The following is a 21,457-nucleotide window of genomic DNA, read 5'->3' on the forward strand; positions in this document are numbered from 1 at the left end:
GCCCTCCCCTACAACTAAGTACGGTTAGAGAATGTGAGTAAAGAGTCTTTTCCAAGAACTCAATTTTTCGCTGTCAAGAGCGGGACACGAACTCGGGATACCGATGCGTAGGCGAGTGTCATACCACAGTGAGTGGCACACGACTAGACACGTTTGTTTGTTTGTTTGCCGTGTGTTTTGTGTGTGTGTGTGGGGGGGGGGGGTGTTTGTTATTTCCAGGCCAGCAATTACACACTGATAACCACGGGCCATCTCTCCGTGGAATTGTGTACAAATGGATAAGCAAGAAGCTTAGTTCGTATTCAATAAGGATTAGATATGTCTAATGATGTTTTCGTCGGCGTTTTTAAGTATTTTTTCCTGTTCCGACTGTACGGTTGCCAGCTTATTATTATTAGCTAGTGCTAGTTATAAAAACGCGTCTGGTGCCAGTTTTACCGTTTGAAATAATGTACTTTTCGGAGGTATTGATGACAAGCAGGCTATCCCGTACTTTTTAAAAAGCCCATATGTTCTCTTTCTTTCTAATACTTAAAAAACCCATACATTCACTTGCCACGCCATACTTAATAAAAATCCATGTGTACGCTTTTTATCCCATCCTTTTTTTAAAACGAGATATGTAGAAGATATACTTTTCATGCGTTTTTTTTTTTTAATGCCCTTGGCCAAATTTCATATAAGTTACAAATGAATGATCTTTGAATAAGAGATGTATAGCCTAACATAAAAAAGACGTCATATTAACTTTGGAATATGTGTTCAGTGTAGCCTGCTGGGGAACAAGTGCATTATTGTATAGCGCGACGAGCTGCAATTGATCGTGTCTTATTTTATTTCTATTTTTTTTTGTTTATTTGTTTGTTTGTTTGTTTTGTTTTTGTTTTTGTTTTTGTTTGTTTGTTTTGTTTTGTTTTTCTTTTTTTTTGTTTTTTGTTGTTTTTTTTGTTGTTAATCCTACTGCTATAGTGTTTTATATCAATTGTGATGTAATTGTTAATTATCTTTTACTTTGAGTTCAAACAAAAACCCTTCCATTCAAAGTTGATTGATATAAAGAGCAGCGAATTAAAGCAAGAATGAAATTATTTGAGACCGTATAGTGTTGTTTAAAGCCCATGAATTTTATAATGAAACCCCAATAGGACGGATCTATAGAACGGGCTTGAAGAAGTAAAAGCGAGTGGCCAAGATCGTGAACCGATTGGGATACACGTCTAGAATTTCAAAAGGGCACTATTCTTAACTCACTAAACCCTAATACCGACTATATCCGTAGTTTACCCGGGTAACTTTTACGCCAAGCCTATTTATTACATTTTTCTGACACAAATTATAGACGTAGTATCAAAGCTAATGTTTTTAGTTTTTGCATGTTAATGATAGTTAAATAATATATTCTAATGCTCATTTTTAATACATTTTTTTCCAATTTTGAAAAATAGCAAAAATCTCTAGGATTGAGTAAGGTAAAATCTTGTTACATTCCAACAGGTTTCGGCCTCCTGGAAGCGGGCAATGTATCCTCTAAGAATGAAGTGAACATCATGGTCAAGAACGTGGTTGATGTTGTCTTCGGTGGCCTGACATACTGGATGTTCGGATTTGGGCTCAGCTTCGGAAAAGACGATGGTTCGAATCCTTTCTGTGGTCTGGGTTACTTTTTTGTCGACGTCCAAGGAGACGAGTTGGGCGTGATTTTCTCTTCATTTGTTTTCCAGTTATCTTTTGCAACGACGGGTGAGTAAGGAATCAGATGCACCGTTAACCAGTTACCTGTCGTACTTTGAAGAAAACAAAATATGTTTTTAAAAATTTGGCCAGAAAAATCGTCCTGTGCGGCTATGTGGTCTAGTGGTTTGACACTCGCTTTCGGATCGGTAGGTCCTGGGTTCGAGCCTCGTCGGCGCATATTTGATTCCTTGGAAAAGACTCTTTACTCACATTCTCTCACCGTACTCAGATGTAAAATGAGTTCATGGCCGTTAACAGCGTTGTCTCTGTCCGAAAAAAATTGTAATATTGCCTAAAAGCCGTCATGACTCGGTCAACATGTTTTGTGTTGGTGTTGGTAACGGACCCCTTGTAAAGCGCTTTGAGTACATTAAGTAGATATTGCTCTATATAAAAGCTCAAGTTTTGTTGTTTTGTTTTTTTAATATCGATCGATTTAAATGACCCACTTCTTGGCAAAAACTCTCAAACCTGGGAATTCGAAAAGTCAGTCAAAAATATAGTGAGTCTATAGAACGGGAATACCGTTTGGATCTACGATCTCATGGCTTTGAATGACTAATATTATGTCAATGCTATGCATGATATTGTGATGATACCAACTAACCAACTAAGTAAGATGGTCGAGTACACACGACATTGCACCTCCACCCATGGGATAGAGACCCTCTGTTTTCTTTGAGCAAAAAACGTAATCCTTTTGCACTTTTTTTTTTGAGGCTCTGAATTGCGGTTGGCGGTTTGTTTATCTAACTTAATCTAAGCATAAGCCATAAACCTGAGCTTTTATGTAGCGCAATATTCACCAAACGTGCTAAAAGTGCTTTAAAAGGGCATTTTTTCCCGACACATGCAGTATCTTTAATAGCCTGGTACTCTTTTTACACCTGAACACGATGAGAGATTGTGAGTAAAGAGCTTTTTCCAAGGACTCAATATGGGCGGCTCAGAAAGGGACTCGAACCCAAGACCTTCCGAACCAATGGCGAGTGTCATACCACAAGACCACACAGCCGCGGTCTTTTTCTCGAGATAAATACCCCCCCCCCCCCCCGCCCCCAAATATATATATATATATATATTATATATATATATATATATTATATATATATATATATATAATATATATATATATATATATATATATATATATATATATATATATAGATATATATATATATATATATATATATATCCTTTGGGATGAATCAACTTAATTTCATCTTTTTTTAAATTCAATTTATCTTATTCCTATCTTTTAGCTTATTTATCTTATTTTTCTGATTGACATGCCTTGAATACATGTTCCCCATTTTCATCTTTTTCGTTATTTTCAAAACTTCTTTCCTAATATGATTTATATTTCTAACTACCGGGTTGTTACCTCTTATGTCAAATAGTTTTGTTTGAACTTTTATGAAGTGTATATAACAATTATTCTTTTCGGGAAAACCAGATATTGATTGTATCAAATATTGATAAAGATTAGAGTCTAAATTCATGCTTATTGTAAATTTTACAGCTCTTTGAGATATTGAACTCTCCCCTTACCAACCACAGTAAAATCGACATATTCGTTACGATGTAACCAACGATTTTCGTATTCTAATTACTTGTGTATATAACAAAATTTTAAATATGTAAATGTAATTTCTATAAAAACTTACCACTGTAGGGAGCGTTGATTTTGCTTATCAATATAATGTATAGAATGTTATTTCTTGCTTTTCTTTTTGAGTAAGAAACATCTATTTTTGTGATGGGCTGGGGTGAAGGTTCAGGAAAAATTCTGAAAATGGTGGTAAGGAGACAGTTTAGCGTCAGGTTCATACATAATCAATGATCTGCCCTAGGAAAATTGTTAAGCTGCCATTGTGTCAAACTTGTTTATCAGAGAATAATAGTAGAAGCTGCTGAAGAATGACTGTTTGTTTGTCGTTGATAAACATTCCGTGCAGTTAGAAAGAATAATGTATAATACAGACCTGCCTGCTTTTAGGAAAATTTCGTAGAAATACGTCATTTTGATCCCAATTTCAGAACTTCATTAGCAGCTCAAATCATTCAAACTTACTGAAAATGAAAGTTGTTACCAAACTACAAAATTTTAAGGATTTTGAAGTGTTATTTGATCATCGTGAAGGAAAATTGTTGATTTTTAAAATTAACTGTAGCTACTACAATTTTTATCTCCGAAAAAATTTCGAATTTTCAAATTTTCAAGTTGGCAGGTTTGTAATTATTATCAATAATAAATTAAATCATTAAAAATATTGTTTGAACAGCGTAATCAATACGCAACCGAATTATTTCTCAATTAGTTTAGTTTATTATTTCTACTTGTATAGTCTTCATCATCGTTTATTGTTTACCTAAAGATATCCTGTGAAAACGATAACGTCGTTAATATAACCAAATAAATAGGGAAAATAAGAATTTTTTATTTGAGGGAAATTCGGTCTTGTTGACAAAGCCTTGTGAATTTGCTTAAGTTATGATTTGTTATATTATTATTACACTAAATTACAAAAAATGTAGAATTTTAGGCGGGATACTGATGAATACGTATCGACAGTTTTATCATTTACAACAACAAAAAAACCGGAGATTTGAAATATATGAATGTATAAATATTTATGAAATATCAAATTGAGAAATTAGGGTGAAGGCACTGGTATAAGATAAAGATTTGATGGGATTAATATGAAGCAGTGCCAGACAAAGCAAGAACGATTTTTGGGATGGGTTCTTTTTTTTTCTTGCTTTGTCTGGCACTGTTTCTTTCACCTCTTCAGATCTTTAGATAATTAGAAATTTAACACATGTTGTATTTTCAAAATAACTGAGTGGAAACGAACAAAATTCAATTATATTATAGAAATATGGCTGCGATATTGATTCTGGCATCAATCGAAAGATCAAAGTAGATTCCATAAAGCTTTCATCAATTTTATCGTCAATTCCGTGCCTGAAGTTCCCCAATAAATAACTACCGTATATACTTTTTTGCGACTATGTGGTCTTGTGGTATGACACCCGCTTTCGGATCGGAGGGTCCTGGGTTCGAACCTCGCTCTTCGCATAGTTAAGTCCTTGGAAAAGGCTCTTTACTCACATTCTCTCACCGTACTCATGAGCACCTGGCCGTTGTCAGCGTTGTCTCTGTCCGAATTAATTTTAATATCGCCTAACGGGCGTCACGTCCCGTCCTACATGTTAAGTTTTGCTATTGGCCAGGGGCCCCTTGTAAAGCGCTTTGAGCACGTTTAGTGGATATCGCACTATATAAAAGCCCAATCATTTTTTCCATGATTTTGACTCCACACTTAATACCAAGAGCTTTAGAGTTAGTGTCAATGCGCTACAAAAATAACGAATTTAATTAATCGATAGCCATGAACGCATACCGTTATCACATCCCTTTAAAAAAAATATTTTTAAAAAATGAGCTTTATATAGCGCAATATCCACTACATGTGCTCAAATCGCTTTACAATAAGTTGAAAAAAAAGGTTTTATTTTGTACTTCCCCTTTGTTTCCTCTTTCCCTCAGCTACAACAATAGTATCGGGTTCCATGGCAGAACGAACAAAACTTAGTTCGTACATCATCTTTTCCCTGTTCAACACAGTGGTCTACTGTATCCCAGCACACTGGGCCTGGGCCACCGATGGATTTTTGGCCCAACTAGGGGCCATTGATTTCGCTGGGTCAGGTAAATACGTGACCCACTTCCTCCAAATGGTATTATGTTGGGTTGAGATATAAATGGTAAAAATTGAATTTATTGTCGCATACCAACGATATAAGAGTCGAGTTGAGTTGGAGGGAGGGGGGGGGGGGTTACTGCAAAGAATCAGTTTCTTAATTTGCAGAAATTTTCAAATAAATTACGTCCATTAATATTAACATTTTATTCAATGTTTTTATAGTTGAGGAACCCTTTATAAAGCTCTTTGACTGTTATCAATAGTTATTATGTCATATAAAAACTTCCCTTTATTGTTTGCTTGTTTGGAATTTTGGGGTTGTTGCTTGTTGGGTTTTTAAAGAAGTTTTCGGTTTACTTCTTGATTGTTTGTTTGTTTTTATTTTGATTTTTTTAGGGGTAGGGTTATTTTTAAACCGTCGTTCAAGGAGCGGGATTAGTTAAATTTGGAAATGATGCTCAGATGCTGCTGTGCCAATTTGAAAATGTTTCCTTACCACCATAGGAAAATCGTCACATTCGTTACGATCAAACCAGTACTTTTCTCATTCAGATTTCTTTTGTACATCACATAATTTAAAGAAAAATGTTTTATTATAGCTATAAAATCGTGACAATGTGTTGTAGAGTTCATTTTGCTCATCATTATTATGCTTAGAATGCATTTGTTGCTTTTCTGTTTGAGTAAGAAAAAACTATCTTTGTGTTGGGTCGTTGTTAAATTTTGGGGAAAATTCTGAAAATGGCTGGTAAGGAAAGGGTTAAGTCAGATTAAAAAAATATTGAGAAGATAAAGCATATTTTCAGAGTCGAGTCAATTCATGTTTCATATCTTCATTCACAGGCGTTGTCCATATGATAGGAGGAGTATCCGGCTTAGTGGCGACATTGATGTTGAAGCCAAGATCTGGCAGATTTGAGAAGGATGCACCCAAATCCTCAATGGCAAACCCAACCAATGCTATTATCGGGATGTTCATGCTGTGGTAAACACAATAGACGTTTCTTTATAATATGGCATAACTAAGTAATTGGTATCACCAAGAGAGCAATACCGATCGGAAATTCCTGGGTTCGAGTCTCGCTCGGCGCTTAGTGGAATCCTTGGAAAAGGCTCTTTACTCACATTCTCTCATCGTACTCAAGTTCAAAATGAGTACCTTGCCGTTGACAGAGTTGTATCGATCGGGAAAAAATTGTAATATCTCCTAACAGGCATCATGTCTCGTGCGACATGTTACGTGTTGCAGTTGGTCAGGGACCCTTTGTAAAGCGCTTTGAGCACATTTAGTGGATATTGTGCTATATAAATGCTCTAGTATGCTCTAGTTAAACACAGTAGACCTTTCTTTATATGGCATAACTAAGTAATTGGCAATCACCAAGAAAGCAATACCAACGATTTAGGCCTGCATCACGTTTATGATTTCTTTGTGAAAACGGGAAAGTGTCGTCAGTATTAACTCACTCAATCCTAGAGATTTTTGTTACTTTTCAAAATTGGAAAAAATGTATTAAAAATGAGAATGTACATAGATAGTTATATTCAACTACCATTAACATGTAAATTCTAAAAACATTAGCTTTGATACTACGCCTGTAATTTGTCTCTGAAAAATGTAATAAATAGGCATGGGGTAAAAGTAACCCGGGTAAACTACGGTTATAGTCGGTGTTTGGGTTGAGTGAGTTAAGGACAAGTGATGAATAAACGATATCATATGAAATTGTTTGGGTCCCAATAGCTCATTTGGTAGAGCACTCGCTACACATGCAAAGAATCAAGATCAATCCCGGGTACAGTCGAGATAGTTGATATTTGGATTGCGGCTACAATGTGGACGTGTGGTATGACCTGGGTTCGAGCCTCGCTCGGCGCATAGTTGAATCCTTGGAAAAGGCTCTTTACTCACATTCTCTCGTCGTACTCAAATACAAAATGAGTACCTTGTCTCTGTCGAAAAAATTGCAATATCGCCTAACAGGCGTCATGTTTCGTTCTACATATTACCTGTTGCTGATGGTCAGTGACCCTTTGTAAAGCGCTTTGAATACGTTTGGTGGATGTTGCACTGAATAAAAGCTCTAGTTTTTTCTTGTTATTGTTTTGTTTTTGTTTTTGTTTTTTATTTTGTTGTTTTCTTTTTTTTGGGGGGGGGGGGGGTTGTTTCTTCTTTTATTTTTGTTTGTTTTTGCGGGGTTTTTTTGTTGAGGGGGGGGGGTGGTGGTTGATATTTTGTTGTTTTTTTTAAGTTGTGTATTATTTTTTTGTTGTTGTTTCTTTTTTTTTTTTCTTTATTTTTTTTTTTTTTTTTTTTTTTTTTTGGGGGGGGGGGGTTTATGTGTTTCTGTGATGCATGAAAAAAGATTGTACCAATGCAGAGTTATCTTATAATCAAAATTAATCGAAACTAAAAAGAATAGTTAGATATGATATTTTTTGATTCAGGTGGGGTTGGTTGGCCTTCAACTGTGGAAGCACATTCGGCATTTCCAGAGGAAAATGGAAGCTCGCAGCCAAGTGAGTAAATCACTCCATTGCACGTTTAGAAAACAAGTTTTGTGAACTATTTACGTTTTTTTTAAATTGTTACTCGTAACAGTTGTGAGTAATTCTCCTAAAAATGAATTCCATGATCAGTCTTATCTTATATATGCATGTATTCATATATGTATTTTAACGACTATCTACCTATCCATCTCGCTTTCTATATATGTATCTTTCCTTTATCGTATTCATATTTTATCTAGATAATGCCTGTGGTGATTGGTTTTAGTAATGGTTATGGTTTTGATGATGATGGTGATGATGATGATGACGATGATGATGATGATGATGATGATGATGATGATGATGATGATGATGATGATGATGATGATGATGATGATGATGATGATATATCCTGTTTATTCACCAGAACGGCAGTAACAACACTTTTATCGTCCATGTCAGGTGGTGTTGTCGGCATTGTCCTAAGGTAAATTGCAATGTATGAGAAAATGCGGCATCATTGTATTGTGTTTTGATCCTTGCTTCGGACCAAGGGATCCCTGGTTCGAGTTTCACTTTGGATGACGCAAAATTTAATCCTTGAAAATGGCACTGCTCGAGTTTAAAACGAGTACCTGGCCGATGACAGATTTGTCCTGGAATACTAAATATAATAGCGCATTAGTGACGCCATTACTTGATCATCCTATGTGTAAAATGTCACTATTGGTTTGGGTCTCCTTGTAAAATAAAATAAAAAGTCATTTCATTCAACCCCCAACCCCCCCCCCCCCCCCCCGCCCGATGTTAAATATTTTGTCTTTAGAATCTATTCTAATAGAAGACTGGAATAACCCAAGCGTCAACCGCAATGCAGTGACCCATAGTAATCAAGAACGAGGTCATTGTTCCCCTGAATTGAGCACATTTATTGAATATTGCTCTATAAAAGAATCTCAAGGTTTTTTTTTAGAAAGATGATTTATTTTAAAGATACACGCCACGTCCAAAGACAATATCAATATATTAAGACAAAGAATTGAACAAGTGTGTATGAAAGGTGCTAGACAAAGCAAGAAAGAAAAATACAAGAAAAAAAAAACATCCCAAAAAATCAATCGACCTTCACTGATCGGACCTCGGACCTTCTGGTTAAAAAAACAAAAATTATAAACTATGGATTTAGAAAAGTCACTTAAATTATTATAAGTATCTAATGCGTTTTTTCATATTAACTAAAATGATAGAGTTAACCTTCTGGTAACCAACTATTTTAAAAATCGTCACATCCGCTACGATACAAGAAAAAAACTTGAGCTTTTATATAGGGCAATATCCACTAAACCTGCTCAGTACGTTTTACAAAGGGTCCCTGACCACCAGCTACACGTAACATGTAGAACGAGGTTTGACGCCTATTAGGCGATATTACAATTGTTTTCGACAGACTACGTACGCTGATGAAGGCCAGGTACTCACTTTACACCTGAGAAATTGAGTACAGAGCCTTTTTTTCAAGGACTCAACAATGCGCCAAGCAAGGCTCGAACCCAGGACATTTTTTTTAAATTTTTCCGATTTCTTTTACAAATCACAAAATTTTAAGAAAAATCTTAAAGTTTGTTTACAAGAACTCGACAAAAAATATAAAGCATTAAGTTTTACTTTTAAAAATTCAATGTGTGTGTTGGGTCGAGATGACATTTCAGTAAACATCTTGAAAAATCATTCGGTAAGAAAAAGTTAATTATGTGTTGTAGAGCTTATTTTGCTGAACAAAATTATTATGTAGAGCATGTACTTATTCCTGGTGAGTTAGTATTAGAGTTTGAAACATCAATTTTTATGTCGGATGGGTATGACGTTTCGGGGAAAATCCGGAAAATGATGGGTAAGGAAAGAATTAATCGAAGGAGAGATCGCAAGAATTGAATGACTTTTATAATTACCAACCTTTTGCAACGTACTCTGTTAGATGGGCATCGTCTACTAATAGTGGATACAGATAACACTAGATTTTGAGAAAAGCTTATGTGAAAAAGACTCTAATCAAAACAATAACGAAATGGGAAATTTAGCCCATCTGTTATTTATTAAGACAGTCCCAAACTGAAAAGATGGGAAAGGATAGAATTAATCCAAGTAGAAATCGCAAAAGTTGAATGAGTTTGATAATTAACAACCTTTTGCCAGAACTTTGTTAGCTGGGCATCGTCTACTAATAGTGGATGACGCTGGGTATTGAGAAAAGCGTATGTGAAAAGACTCTAATCAAAAACATAACGAATTGGGAAATTTGTCTCATCTGTTGTTTATACAGACAGTCCAAACTGAAATGTCTGATTTACTTGGTCAAGTTAACCAGTTAACGATCGTACTCTGAAAAGAAAACGTATTTAAAAATTTGGTCAGAAAATTCATCCTCCAAATATCGACCGATTAAAATGATGAAGAGGAGGATCAGTTAAATCGAGCGATATATGAAGGACGAGTTTTCTGGCCAAATATTTTATGTTAGTTAATGGTCCACGCAACGGAAGACGTCTAAAAGTGAATAGTTTGAATAGCCTGGCTAAACATCTTGACAAGTGAAAAAGTAAGTAACGCAAGCTTCATCAGAAAAGAACAAGACCGATCCGCTTGGAATGGTATTGACGCCAATGGCTGGAACAGGCAACATTAGAATTTATAGAATATCACGTAACTAGGGATTCACTTACTCACTAAACCGTTGCAGCGCTCGGGTGCTTGAGGCAACAGCAAGTGATCGCCAATATTCTTGATCATTCGCTGTATGAGATGCAGTCTGCAGGCCGAGGCCTTGGGCTTTTAGTTCTCATTGAACAGTTTTACTCCAGGTCTTCTTGGGTAAGTTCTTGCAAAGTACTTTTTCCTTGTGGAATCCAGCATAACACTGTTCTCTGGTTGCAGTCCGCTTGTATTCTGCTGATATGACCAAGCCATCTCAAACGTCTGGTTCTGATGGTTTCTGTTATTGTGCCCATGCCAGTTTTCTGTAGGAGATCCTCATGACATTTGGCTAGAATATTCTTAGGATTCTTTCCACACATTTGATCTGGAACGCTTCTAATTTCTATGCTGTTGTATTTGTTGTCTCCCAACATTCTTTACCAAACAATGAGGACGTTACTTTTAAGAAAATTAATTAGGAAATCTCTCTTGTTGAAATTAGTTGATCATATGATTTATTCCGGTCCTCAAGTCATACACTGAAAAAACTTATTTTCCTAATTCTAGCAATATTTTTTTTTACTTTTTTATCGGTAGGTTGGCATGGCCCCGAACTTTAAGATACAAAGTCTTAAATTTGAGAAAGATTTGAAGTCTTAGGTTCTATTTGACAAGTTGGGAATCGTATAAATGAAGTAAACATTCACCGGCTAAGGCAGAAAAATGTGTTATGTCAGAGTACGGCTGGTTAGTTGTAGTAGATATCTATTTTCTTTACCAACCCATGCAATTTCTCGGTTCTCAGTAAATTGTGACCCATTGCCTCAAGTCGTATGTTATAGGTGATACAGCTATTTATTAATGTATTGAGTTCCATAAGTGGTCCTTCGGAGTCATGACGTCCATGGAGCCGGAGTTTAACCCGGTTTCTATAGCGTGAAACGGACAATATCAATTGCTTGCTAACCTTTGGATAGGACGCTATTCTATTGCAAAGTACTTTCCGCCAGATCTAACAGACCCAGCTACCCAATCACTGTCGGGTGAACAGGTGGAGTCAGTAGACTGCTCCCGGATCCATCTCGTTTCCTTTGCGTATAAAGCTCTGAGTGCTCTGAGCTATCGGGACCCCATTCCGTTCCTTAAAGTGACAAAATGAAATCTCACAATTGTGGTCATTTTGGAATCTGGCTTGTCATGATATAATACGGTTTCGAGACGATAGTTCACAAATGTTCAAAGGCTTCCCCTTTTTTATATAATTTTTATATGCACTGCTGTTTGATACAGACCCATGCTATTTTTCCCTTCCAGCGCTGTTGTTCACAAAGGCAAGTTTGACATTGGTTTTCTTATAAATTCCATTCTTGGAGCTCTTGTTTCCATTACAGGTATGTTAATTTTTCTTTTTTTAATACCCGAGCTTTGATATAGAGAAAAATTCACTAAAAATGCTCAAAGCGCTTTACAAAGGGTCCCTGACTGCCAACAACACGTAATATGTAGAACGAGACATGACGTCTGTTAGGCGATTTTACTTTTTTCGGACAGAGACAACGCTGTTAACGGCCAGGTATTCATTTTATACCTGAGTACGATGATAGAATATGAGTAAAGAGCGTTTTCCAAGACTCAACTATGCTCCGAACTCAGGACCTTCCGATCAAAAGCGACTGCCATACCACTAGACCATATAGCCGCACAATTAACAAGGATTTCATGTATTTTTTTAAAAATGTAACTCTGTATTTCATTCTTGTACTAATATGATAGTCATTTTATTCCAAAAGGCCCATGCAGTTTGGATTTCTTGCGAGGTTATTATTATTTAAGTCTTAATTTGAATGCGTTAGCGTGTAATTTTATTGGTTTCTCTTCTAAGAAGTTGGGGAAAATGTTCTTGTTTTGTTGTTGCATTGGATGGAAGCTGAGCCATTTGTGTGTTATATTTTAAAGGCTTTTTGATAAATTTGAGATAGATAGGTCTAGATAGTTCAAATTAGATACAAATAAATCAAGAAAAAGAACTCGAATTTGTTACTTTTGAGATATCTGAGATCGTCTTGGTCTATCGATATATTTGTGTGCGTTTGTGTTTGTGTGTGCTTGTGTGTGTTTGTTTGTTTGTTTGGGTGTGAGTAGCTGTAAACATCAGAGCAGGATAAGATGTGCATGTGTCAAATTGTGAGCTAAGATAGAATTCAACCCTTGTTTTGTTTTGTTTTTGTAGGGGGGGGGGTTAATAATTTTGTTTTTTGTTTGTTTTTGTTTTGTTCTTTGGGGTGATTTTTTTTGGGGGGAGGGGGTTGGGTTTTTTCTTCTTTTTTTTTTGCATAGTGAATCTTAAAATACTTTTGTAAAGCGCCTCGACAGTGACAATATAGAGTAGCTAACACAATAGAGTAAAGGTCCTTTGGTCTGTATTTGATGGCCCTTTGTTATGTGATTTCCAGGATATAATCAATAGTACGTAATTTATGGAATGGACCTCGTAACTTCTCTTTACTTTTGAGAAAACACAGTAAAATTCCCTTATCTTGTTTTTCCAACTCCTGACGTCCATCAGCAAGCTGCCCTCTGGTCCATCCATGGGAAGCTGTCATCATTGGTTCTGTGGGTGCTATGGCCACTCTGGGGACAGACGCCTTATTATATAAACTGAAAGTGGATGACCCTGTCTCTGCCGTGGCTGTACATGGCGCTGGTGGTTTCTGGGTAAGAAATTTGACAACCAACGAAAGTCAAAACATGGTTAGGTTACCGTAAAAAACTGAAGAAGAGGAAAAATCATCAAAAGTTAAGAAATATTACAGAAATAAAACATTGAAGGACAAACTAAAGCCATTATTCACTACAGACCACAAAATTCCTGAAGATATTTAGCATCGATTGGAAGCAATCTTTATAAACAAAAATGTTTCCTGAACTGTCATGACATCCCTTAGCTCAGTGATCTGCGCACTGATTCGCCACTGGAGATTCCATGGTTCGACTCTTTCATTGCATTTTAGATTAGCTTGCATTCACTTTCCGTTTTTGTTCATGAAAGTACAAGAAATAAAAACGGTATTTAAAGGCATTCATTAAGTAGGCTATCTCTCTCTCTCTCTCTCTCTCTCTCTCTCTCTCTCTCTCTCTCTCTCTCTCTCTCTCTCTCTCTCTCTCTCTTTTTTTTTTTTTTTTTTTTGTTTGTTTGTTTGTTTGTTTGTTTGTTTCCGCTCTCTTTTTTTCTCTCTTATGAGCAAACTTACTCTTGACATTTTCGTAACAGCCTTTTTTGAGCTGTGATAAACTTTGCATTTCAGGGCTTGTTGTCAGTTGGTCTGTTTGCGTCAAAAACGCCTGTGGAAGACCTTTTGGTTGGAAGGGCAGGGCTGTTTCACGATGGGGGGTTTTATCTCTTGGGTACCCAATTGCTGGCCATCGTGTGTGAAATGACTTGGTCAGCGCTCATCACGTTCATTCTTCTCTTTGTAAGTGGCAAGGGTACACTTAATTATAGAGTTGATTATTTTACTCCTCGCCCCTCCCATAAATAGTAACGTGTATTGATCCCACGTTTACAATAATAATTTGTGACAATGGCCATAATTTTTACTATACTCGGCGCCCCAATTAACGCAACGCTGTTTTATCAGTAATAGCTTTCAAGCATAATTATGAACTTGCCTGTCACAAAAAAAGTAATTTAATACAAGTTCAATGATACAAAAAATTGTTACAATCAAATCAGTACAAACCAATCATATCGTCGAAAACAAAAGTCATCCTCAAAACGAAGACTGCAGAAGCATACATAAGCAAAAAACGACGGAGGTTTCCATAGGTATGTACTGTTCCATTCATTAGTAACGCGTGTAACCTCCGTTTGACTGCAATTTCCGTTTTGACGATTGTCCATGTAACATTCTGTATAATTTCTTCTTTGTGTCATTTTCTAAGTCGAAATATTAAGTTCTTACAAACATGTTCACCATCCACGCTGTTATTGTAATATAACCAAGCATCCATGTAGTTTAGTAAATGCTCTTTTATGTGACATAAAACTTTTGACTCCCGAGCTTGAGATTTTATATAGCGCAATATCCATTGAACGTGCTCAAAGCGCCTTACAAAGGGTCCCTGACCAACAGAAACATGTAACATGCAGAACGAGACCTGACGCCGGTTAGGCGATATTGCTGTTGACGGCCAGGAACTCATTTTACACCTGACTACGGTGCGAGAATGTGAGTAAAGAGCCTTTTCCAATGACTCAACTATTAACCGAGCGAGGCTCGTACCCAGGACCCTCCGATCCGAAAACAAGTGTCATACCACTAGACACTATAGCTGCACAACACGCTAACACCTTGTTAAGCAATATAAATTTAGCGTAAAAAATGTCAGATTTCTTTTGCAATGTGTGTATAAAGGCCTGTTTGCTAAATAAAAATATCTATGCAAGACTTACACACGTAATGAATATCGGCTCGGCTCATGAACTGTCTAGATACTTCTCCATGGAATAGTATTTGATATAATAAGGATAATAAACTATAAGATATTTAGACAATAGATATCAGGATAAGGGAGTGGTTTCGAAAAATGCAAAGCAAAGGAATATCAAATAAGGCCTTAACGAGATAATGACCATACTCTCGAAAGACGCGTATATATTTATAAAATGGCCAGAAAAATCGTCCTTCAAAAATCGATCGATTAAAATGACCTTCGTCTTGGCAACCATTTTCAAACCAGGATTTAAAGAAAGACCTCGCGAGGTCCCAGGTTTGAGAGTTTTTGCCAATATAAGAGGCAATAAAATCGATCGACATTTGAAGGCAGAGAGAGCACGGCAGCTCACTGGTTAACGCTCAACATATCATACACCGCTAGACCAGTATTAGTAAAGAAAAACTGACAAAGACAATACTTATAGATTAGACTGAAATTGATAGAGCGGTTCAAGATAGACAGAGTTTGATACCCCTTTTAATTGGAGTGGTGGATAGCTCTGACAGTAGCGCCATGCTCTCCCCGGCCAGGCTGAGTTGTCGTATCAGTAAGGTCGCGGGTTCGAGCCTCCATCGTCGTGAAATTTCTAATCTCTATTGTATTCTGGCACTTTCCTACTCATTTCATTTCTTGTTATTATCAACATAAGTACCTGCTCCACTCACTTTACTGAAATTGATTCACCTTCCACTTTTTTCCACATTGGGAGCAGCGTGGCTCAGCGGTACGGTTTTGGCTTCCTACCCTGAAGGTACCGAGTTCGATCAACCGCCGCTGTGCTGTGTGGCCTTGAGCAAGTCACCTCGTCCTAGCTCAATTTGTGGCGCTGCATCCCTATGGGATGAATAAAGGGAATTTTATTTTAATTTAATTTAATTAATTATGTTATTAGAATCATTTTACTTTTATCTCAGGTCATTGACAAAACTATCGGGTTACGTCTATCTTTGGAAGATGAGCTTCTGGGAGCAGATCTGGTGGAGCATAACATTTCTTCCGATAAGTGGTTCGGTGATGTACCACACACTGTGTTTTCAGGTAGTAAATAACGAATCTAAACCTATTTTCATAAAATGATTAGTTGACTTACTTAGTTGACTTATATTTGTAAAGCGCATTGAGCACGTTAAGTGGATATTGCGCTATATAAATGCTCAATTTAAATTTAAATTTATATTTCACGTAGTAGACAGTATTTTAAAATGAAACAGAATTTTGAATACCAGTATGATAATATAATGAAGTAATGCGCTCATCAATATTCTGTAAATAATTTTAATTCATATTTTAAACTCAAAATCATACCCAACAACATAAACGATTACATGTTTGAATGAGAAATAATGATTTCGATAGAGAGAAAAACTGTGAGGGGGGGGGGGGGGGGGGAAGGGAGAGGAATATAGAGAAGGGGAGGGAAAGCGAGCTTCAGGAAGGTAGAGTGTGATAGAGAGAAAGAAGAAGTTGATGAGGAGGAAGAGGAGGAGAAGGAGGAATAGAGGACGAAAGGAAATAGGAAAGATTGTCTTATTCGTCAATTTGATTCGTCAAAACAGTTCAAATTTTTCTGTTATGTGCATCAAAACGTGTCCTTTTGTTTCTAGTTTCGGCAGAAAACAGGCGCCGGCAAAGCTTGATGGAGATGTATGCCAAATCTCAAAACAACAATGGCCGAAACAGGAATTGTGTGGCTGCTGTGGAACTGTCGGAAAACAGTGACGGTTTGGCCACCACAACCGCTAAACAGACAGAAACTAGACATCGTCTTTCATTTGCCGACCCTTCCCCTAATGATCATTCTCCTTCTGACCAACTCAGCAACGCTATCAAAGTCTTCAACGGAGCTGTCATACCGACTGCTACAGTCAAAACGGATTCGTATCGCCGTCAAAGTGTGTCTACCACCCTCTCCTATCCAATTTGATGGAGAGAGGGAATCTCATCAATCTGCCTTTTGTAAAGTATAAAGAAGAATTATGAAGTTAGAATATTATCTTTAAAAACGTGTATGATGAAAAGAATGTGCATCGAGTGGTAACGAGTCGGGCACTGAACAGACAGGCGCAGTTTAATGATAAAGAATAAGTATACGAGTCATTTAACCAAAGGCAGGCACAAAGAAAAATAATAATGAATCACAACATTCGTCTCCATTTGGTCAATGTGTCTTTAGATTCTGATCCGTAAAAAAACAAGACCTAGATAACCCAGGTGTCCACAGCAATCTTCCTCAAGGAATAGATGAGATGCCTATATTGGGCTCGAACCCGGGATCCCCTTATGTGATTGCAATGCTTTCTCTACTCGACCGTTTGTCTTTTGTGGTTACACATATCAATTTTTGATAGAATTGATTTTTTTAAAATCAATTGCGGTGGTTTCTTACTTTTTCGGGCGCGTGGAATTTATTAATTGAAGATTATTTTTATAAAATGACTATTAGGCGCTTTAGTGCATTTCCCTATTCACGATGGTATATATAACTGATAATGTGGAGACATTTCATAAACTGCAATATGAGTTACTCTCCTTAATAGAAAAGTATGGACCATCCCTTCTGTTACTGACATAAATACTAATCGTCTTTCCATGTTTACTTTAGCCAATTAAGAAAGTGCAATGAACGTGAACAAAACTTGGATGAGCAAACATCTGATTCTGTTCTGCCGTACTCTAAAAAACGTATATTTTAAAATTCGGCCAGAAAACTCGTCCTTCAAATATCGATCGATTTAAATTACCCTCATCTTGTCCAAAAAAAAAAACTCTCAAACCTGGGACTTTGCGAAGTCCCAGGTTGGAGAGTTTTTATTTAGTCTTTTCAATTACTTTCTTACATCGTGTGTTCTTTGGTGATAAGGATATCTCGTTTATTAATCAAGCCTACATTCGTGAACGAATATTTTTATTATAAATACTCATACACAAAACTGTTGATAGTCCGTCCAATACAACACAACTTTTTTCGAAAATGTGTTTGATTTGAACCAAATTCAATAGTGGTCAAGGCTTGAAATTTGGAATTCGATATTCAGCGTTGATTAAATATGAACCACCTTTTTAACTCACTTAACCCTAACACCGACAATATCCGTAGTATACGCCAGGTTACTTTTACCCCATGCCTATTTATTACATTTTTCTGAGACAAATTATAGTCGTAGTATCACAGCAATTGTTTTTAGTTTTTACATGTTACTGGTAGTTGAATAAAACTATCAATGTACATGCTCATTTTTAATACATTTTTTTTCAAATTATGAAAAGTAGCAAAAATCTCTAGGATTGAGTGAGTTAACATTCTTTTGTTTTCTTTTAACTCAAAGGCTATACCGATATAAAATTCAAAATTACAGAAAGACTGCAATAAGATATCAATAGTCATTATTACTCGTAAAAGAGAACAATAAATAGTGTGTTGTCGCAATACTGTTTCCAATCTCATTGGAAGTGTAAAACCAGACTTCTGAAGGACTGGATACATACCTTTCTCAACTGATCTTCTGTTTTCAGAGTGATGGCATCTTATTTCCTAATCTAAATAAATATACAGATAGTCAAGAATTCATTCGCCCTCGCTCTTTTACGTCCCTATAGATAGTATGTGCTTGGATAGGAAGCTCATAACATTGCCATCCAGAAGTATAACGGAACAACACACAAAACTATGTGTAACCTTGAACGTTTATATTCGAGTTAATGCAGTTTAGTGAGAATTACTCATAAACGCGGATGGTAAAAACAATAACTAAGACTTGAGTGACGTCAACTTCATACTATCTATACACCCCGCTACTAAAACAGTTAACTCTCTCTTTACCAGACATTTTCAGAATTTTTCCCAAAACTTCACACCCATCCAACATAAAAACAGACAGTTCTTACTCAAACAGAAAAGCAACAAGCACACATTCTATACATAATATTGGTCGACCAAATGAGCTCTACTACAAATTGTCAAGTTTTTATAGCTATGGCAAAAAGAAATGAAATCTGGGTAAGAAAAGTGACGGTTGCATCGTAACAAATGTGACGATTTTCCAAATGGTGGTAAGGAGAGGGTTAAGCCAACTCATGATTCAACATGTAACCTATTCATTGCTAGTCCTCCGGAGGATGGTTGCATACTTCAAAGGAGTTTTGAACCAGAAAAGAGGAAGGTGTGACGTCACGCACTACCTCTGCTTCCGATAAGCAACCACCTTGCCAGCTGCCATCAATCTCCCTTCTCTTTAATATACAAATGTAGTAACTCGTATCTGTGATAAAGAACGTGTAGCGTGTAGTGTGTCAGGGCTTAATCTATGTTATGCGCCCAGAGCCCTCCAGATGAAGGGATGTTTGGCGCACTATAAATCTATACAATTATTATTATTATTATTATTATTATTATTATTATTATTATTATTATTATTATTATTATAATTATTATTATAATAATAATAATAATTATTATTATTATTATTATAATAATAATAATAATTATTATTATTATTATTATTATTATTATTATTATTATTATTATTATTATTATTATTATTATTATTATTATAAAGACGATAGAAGGGCCATTTACCTGGACCATTGTGATATAGGTTCTTCCGTGAATTATAATTTTTAAAGCTTTCTATAACATCTGTATTTCTATTCATGGCTCACACCTCAGTAGTTTACTTGACGTATACTTATTTACAGGTCTGATAACCCAGGTTGTAATGGGAATACTCACAAACCAACGCAAAATATTGTCCATTACAACCGTGATAATTCAAGCCCATAATTGGATTCAATAGGCTGATGTCACGTCGCCCAGCAACGAGCTGCTAAACATAGAAAATCGGTACTTTTTATTCTTCATGCTGGCTAGAACTTTTTCACATGTCATGTGATCAGGATGTATAAAAGTCAAAACATGATCAGATTTATATTGTTTTTCTCCTCTGGATACACTGTTATGCTCGTCCGAGAAGTAGTTCATTAGGGCGTCCGCCATTGTTCCGATAGTTTAGAACCAGTTACTAAGTTACCATGCGTCGTTACTAGGGAAGTGACTTCATAACTATTGCGTTCGTATATCAGAACTGCTAATATATGAATATACGCAGGCTGTCTGCATAATGTTACTTGGTTTTAAAAAAATGAATTATTATAATATTAATCTGACGAAGCAAAGCTGTTCTACATTCTGTATAAATAGATTACAATGGCATTTCTTTTGGGCATTCAATGATCATGATTGAAAATGCATTTGTTTCGTTTACTATTTCCATGATTTCTTTAATTCCATTCTTGTTATTTTTTTATTTTTTTTATTTATTTTTTTTTATTTTTTTTTTTGGGGGGGGAGGGGGTTTGCTATTGATGTCATTGATTTGAAAGGTGACAAACTTGAGTAAAATGTGCGACAATCGACGCACCTTTGATATAAGACGGCGTGATACATATGCAGGTCTGACATCCAAACGCAATTATATGATGGACGACGTGTACATGTATGCAGGTCTGATATCCGAAGCCACTTTTGGGTCTATTTTAAGATTGTTGTAATGGACAATATTTTGCGTCATTTTTCTTTTTGAGATATCCATTACAACAATGAGCCCATAAGGAATTAGCTTATCAGACCTATAAATACTCGTACGTGCATGTAGGTAATGGACAATGTTTTGCGCATGCTTCATTTTTTGTTGTTGAGAATTTGATTACAATAATGGGCCCATAATAAATTGGGTTATCAGACCTGCAAATACGTGCATGTCGATATAAACATATAATATTATCTTGATTGTTTTGGGGTTTTATACAATTTACTGACATTAACATAAAATTGCTATAATCAATTGTGATTTTGTTATAAATATTACTCGTATTGTGACCATTATCTACTCGAATGTTTATCATTGTTTATTAAATTGATTATAAAGATTAACGATGTTACATAATGATATAAAGTTTATTTGGTTTGCACAATATTGTACCCTCTATTTTATGCATTTTATATTTTATATATGTGCGTATGCGACTGTGTGTGTGAGTTTGTGTCTGTGTGTTGACGTAAATGTGGCCCGTCGCCTCTAAAAGTAATTATGTTAGAATGAACTCGACCCATTCTTATTTGCAGGTCTGATACTAACGTTGAAACAAGCCCATAATTGGGTTCGTTTATAAGACCTGATTATATGTGAACATTGGGTGAACTTGTTAACAACAACAACAACAACAACAAAAGTAATTCAAAGTGAAACTGATCAGAACGATTTTCTTTCTTGCTTTGCCTGGCACCTCTTATATACACTTGTTCGGGTCTTTAATTGTGAGTCTTCTGCTCTTTAAAA

General features: G+C 36.0%; 1 protein-coding gene across 1 annotated transcript in view; it reads left to right on the top strand.

Annotated features, from left to right (window-relative positions):
• The window catches only part of LOC144963747 (putative ammonium transporter 3), a 51,606-nt gene extending 32,094 nt beyond the window's left edge, over positions 1–19,512 (top strand). Inside the window, exons 3-12 of the mRNA XM_078897694.1 lie at positions 1,495–1,740; positions 5,288–5,449; positions 6,288–6,429; positions 7,893–7,964; positions 8,362–8,421; positions 11,940–12,016; positions 13,192–13,340; positions 13,931–14,098; positions 16,037–16,160; positions 16,727–19,512. Of these exons, the coding sequence (XP_078753820.1) occupies positions 1,495–1,740; positions 5,288–5,449; positions 6,288–6,429; positions 7,893–7,964; positions 8,362–8,421; positions 11,940–12,016; positions 13,192–13,340; positions 13,931–14,098; positions 16,037–16,160; positions 16,727–17,046 (1,520 nt within the window). The 3' untranslated portion in view covers positions 17,047–19,512. The remainder of the gene's footprint in view (positions 1–1,494; positions 1,741–5,287; positions 5,450–6,287; positions 6,430–7,892; positions 7,965–8,361; positions 8,422–11,939; positions 12,017–13,191; positions 13,341–13,930; positions 14,099–16,036; positions 16,161–16,726) is intronic.
• The last annotated feature ends 1,945 nt before the right edge of the window (positions 19,513–21,457 follow it).

This window comes from Berghia stephanieae, chromosome 2 (genome assembly GCF_034508935.2).
Source record: "Berghia stephanieae isolate SIO BIC M18660-M18661 chromosome 2, UCSD_Bste_1.3, whole genome shotgun sequence".
NCBI classification, from domain to species: Eukaryota; Metazoa; Mollusca; class Gastropoda; order Nudibranchia; family Aeolidiidae; genus Berghia; species Berghia stephanieae.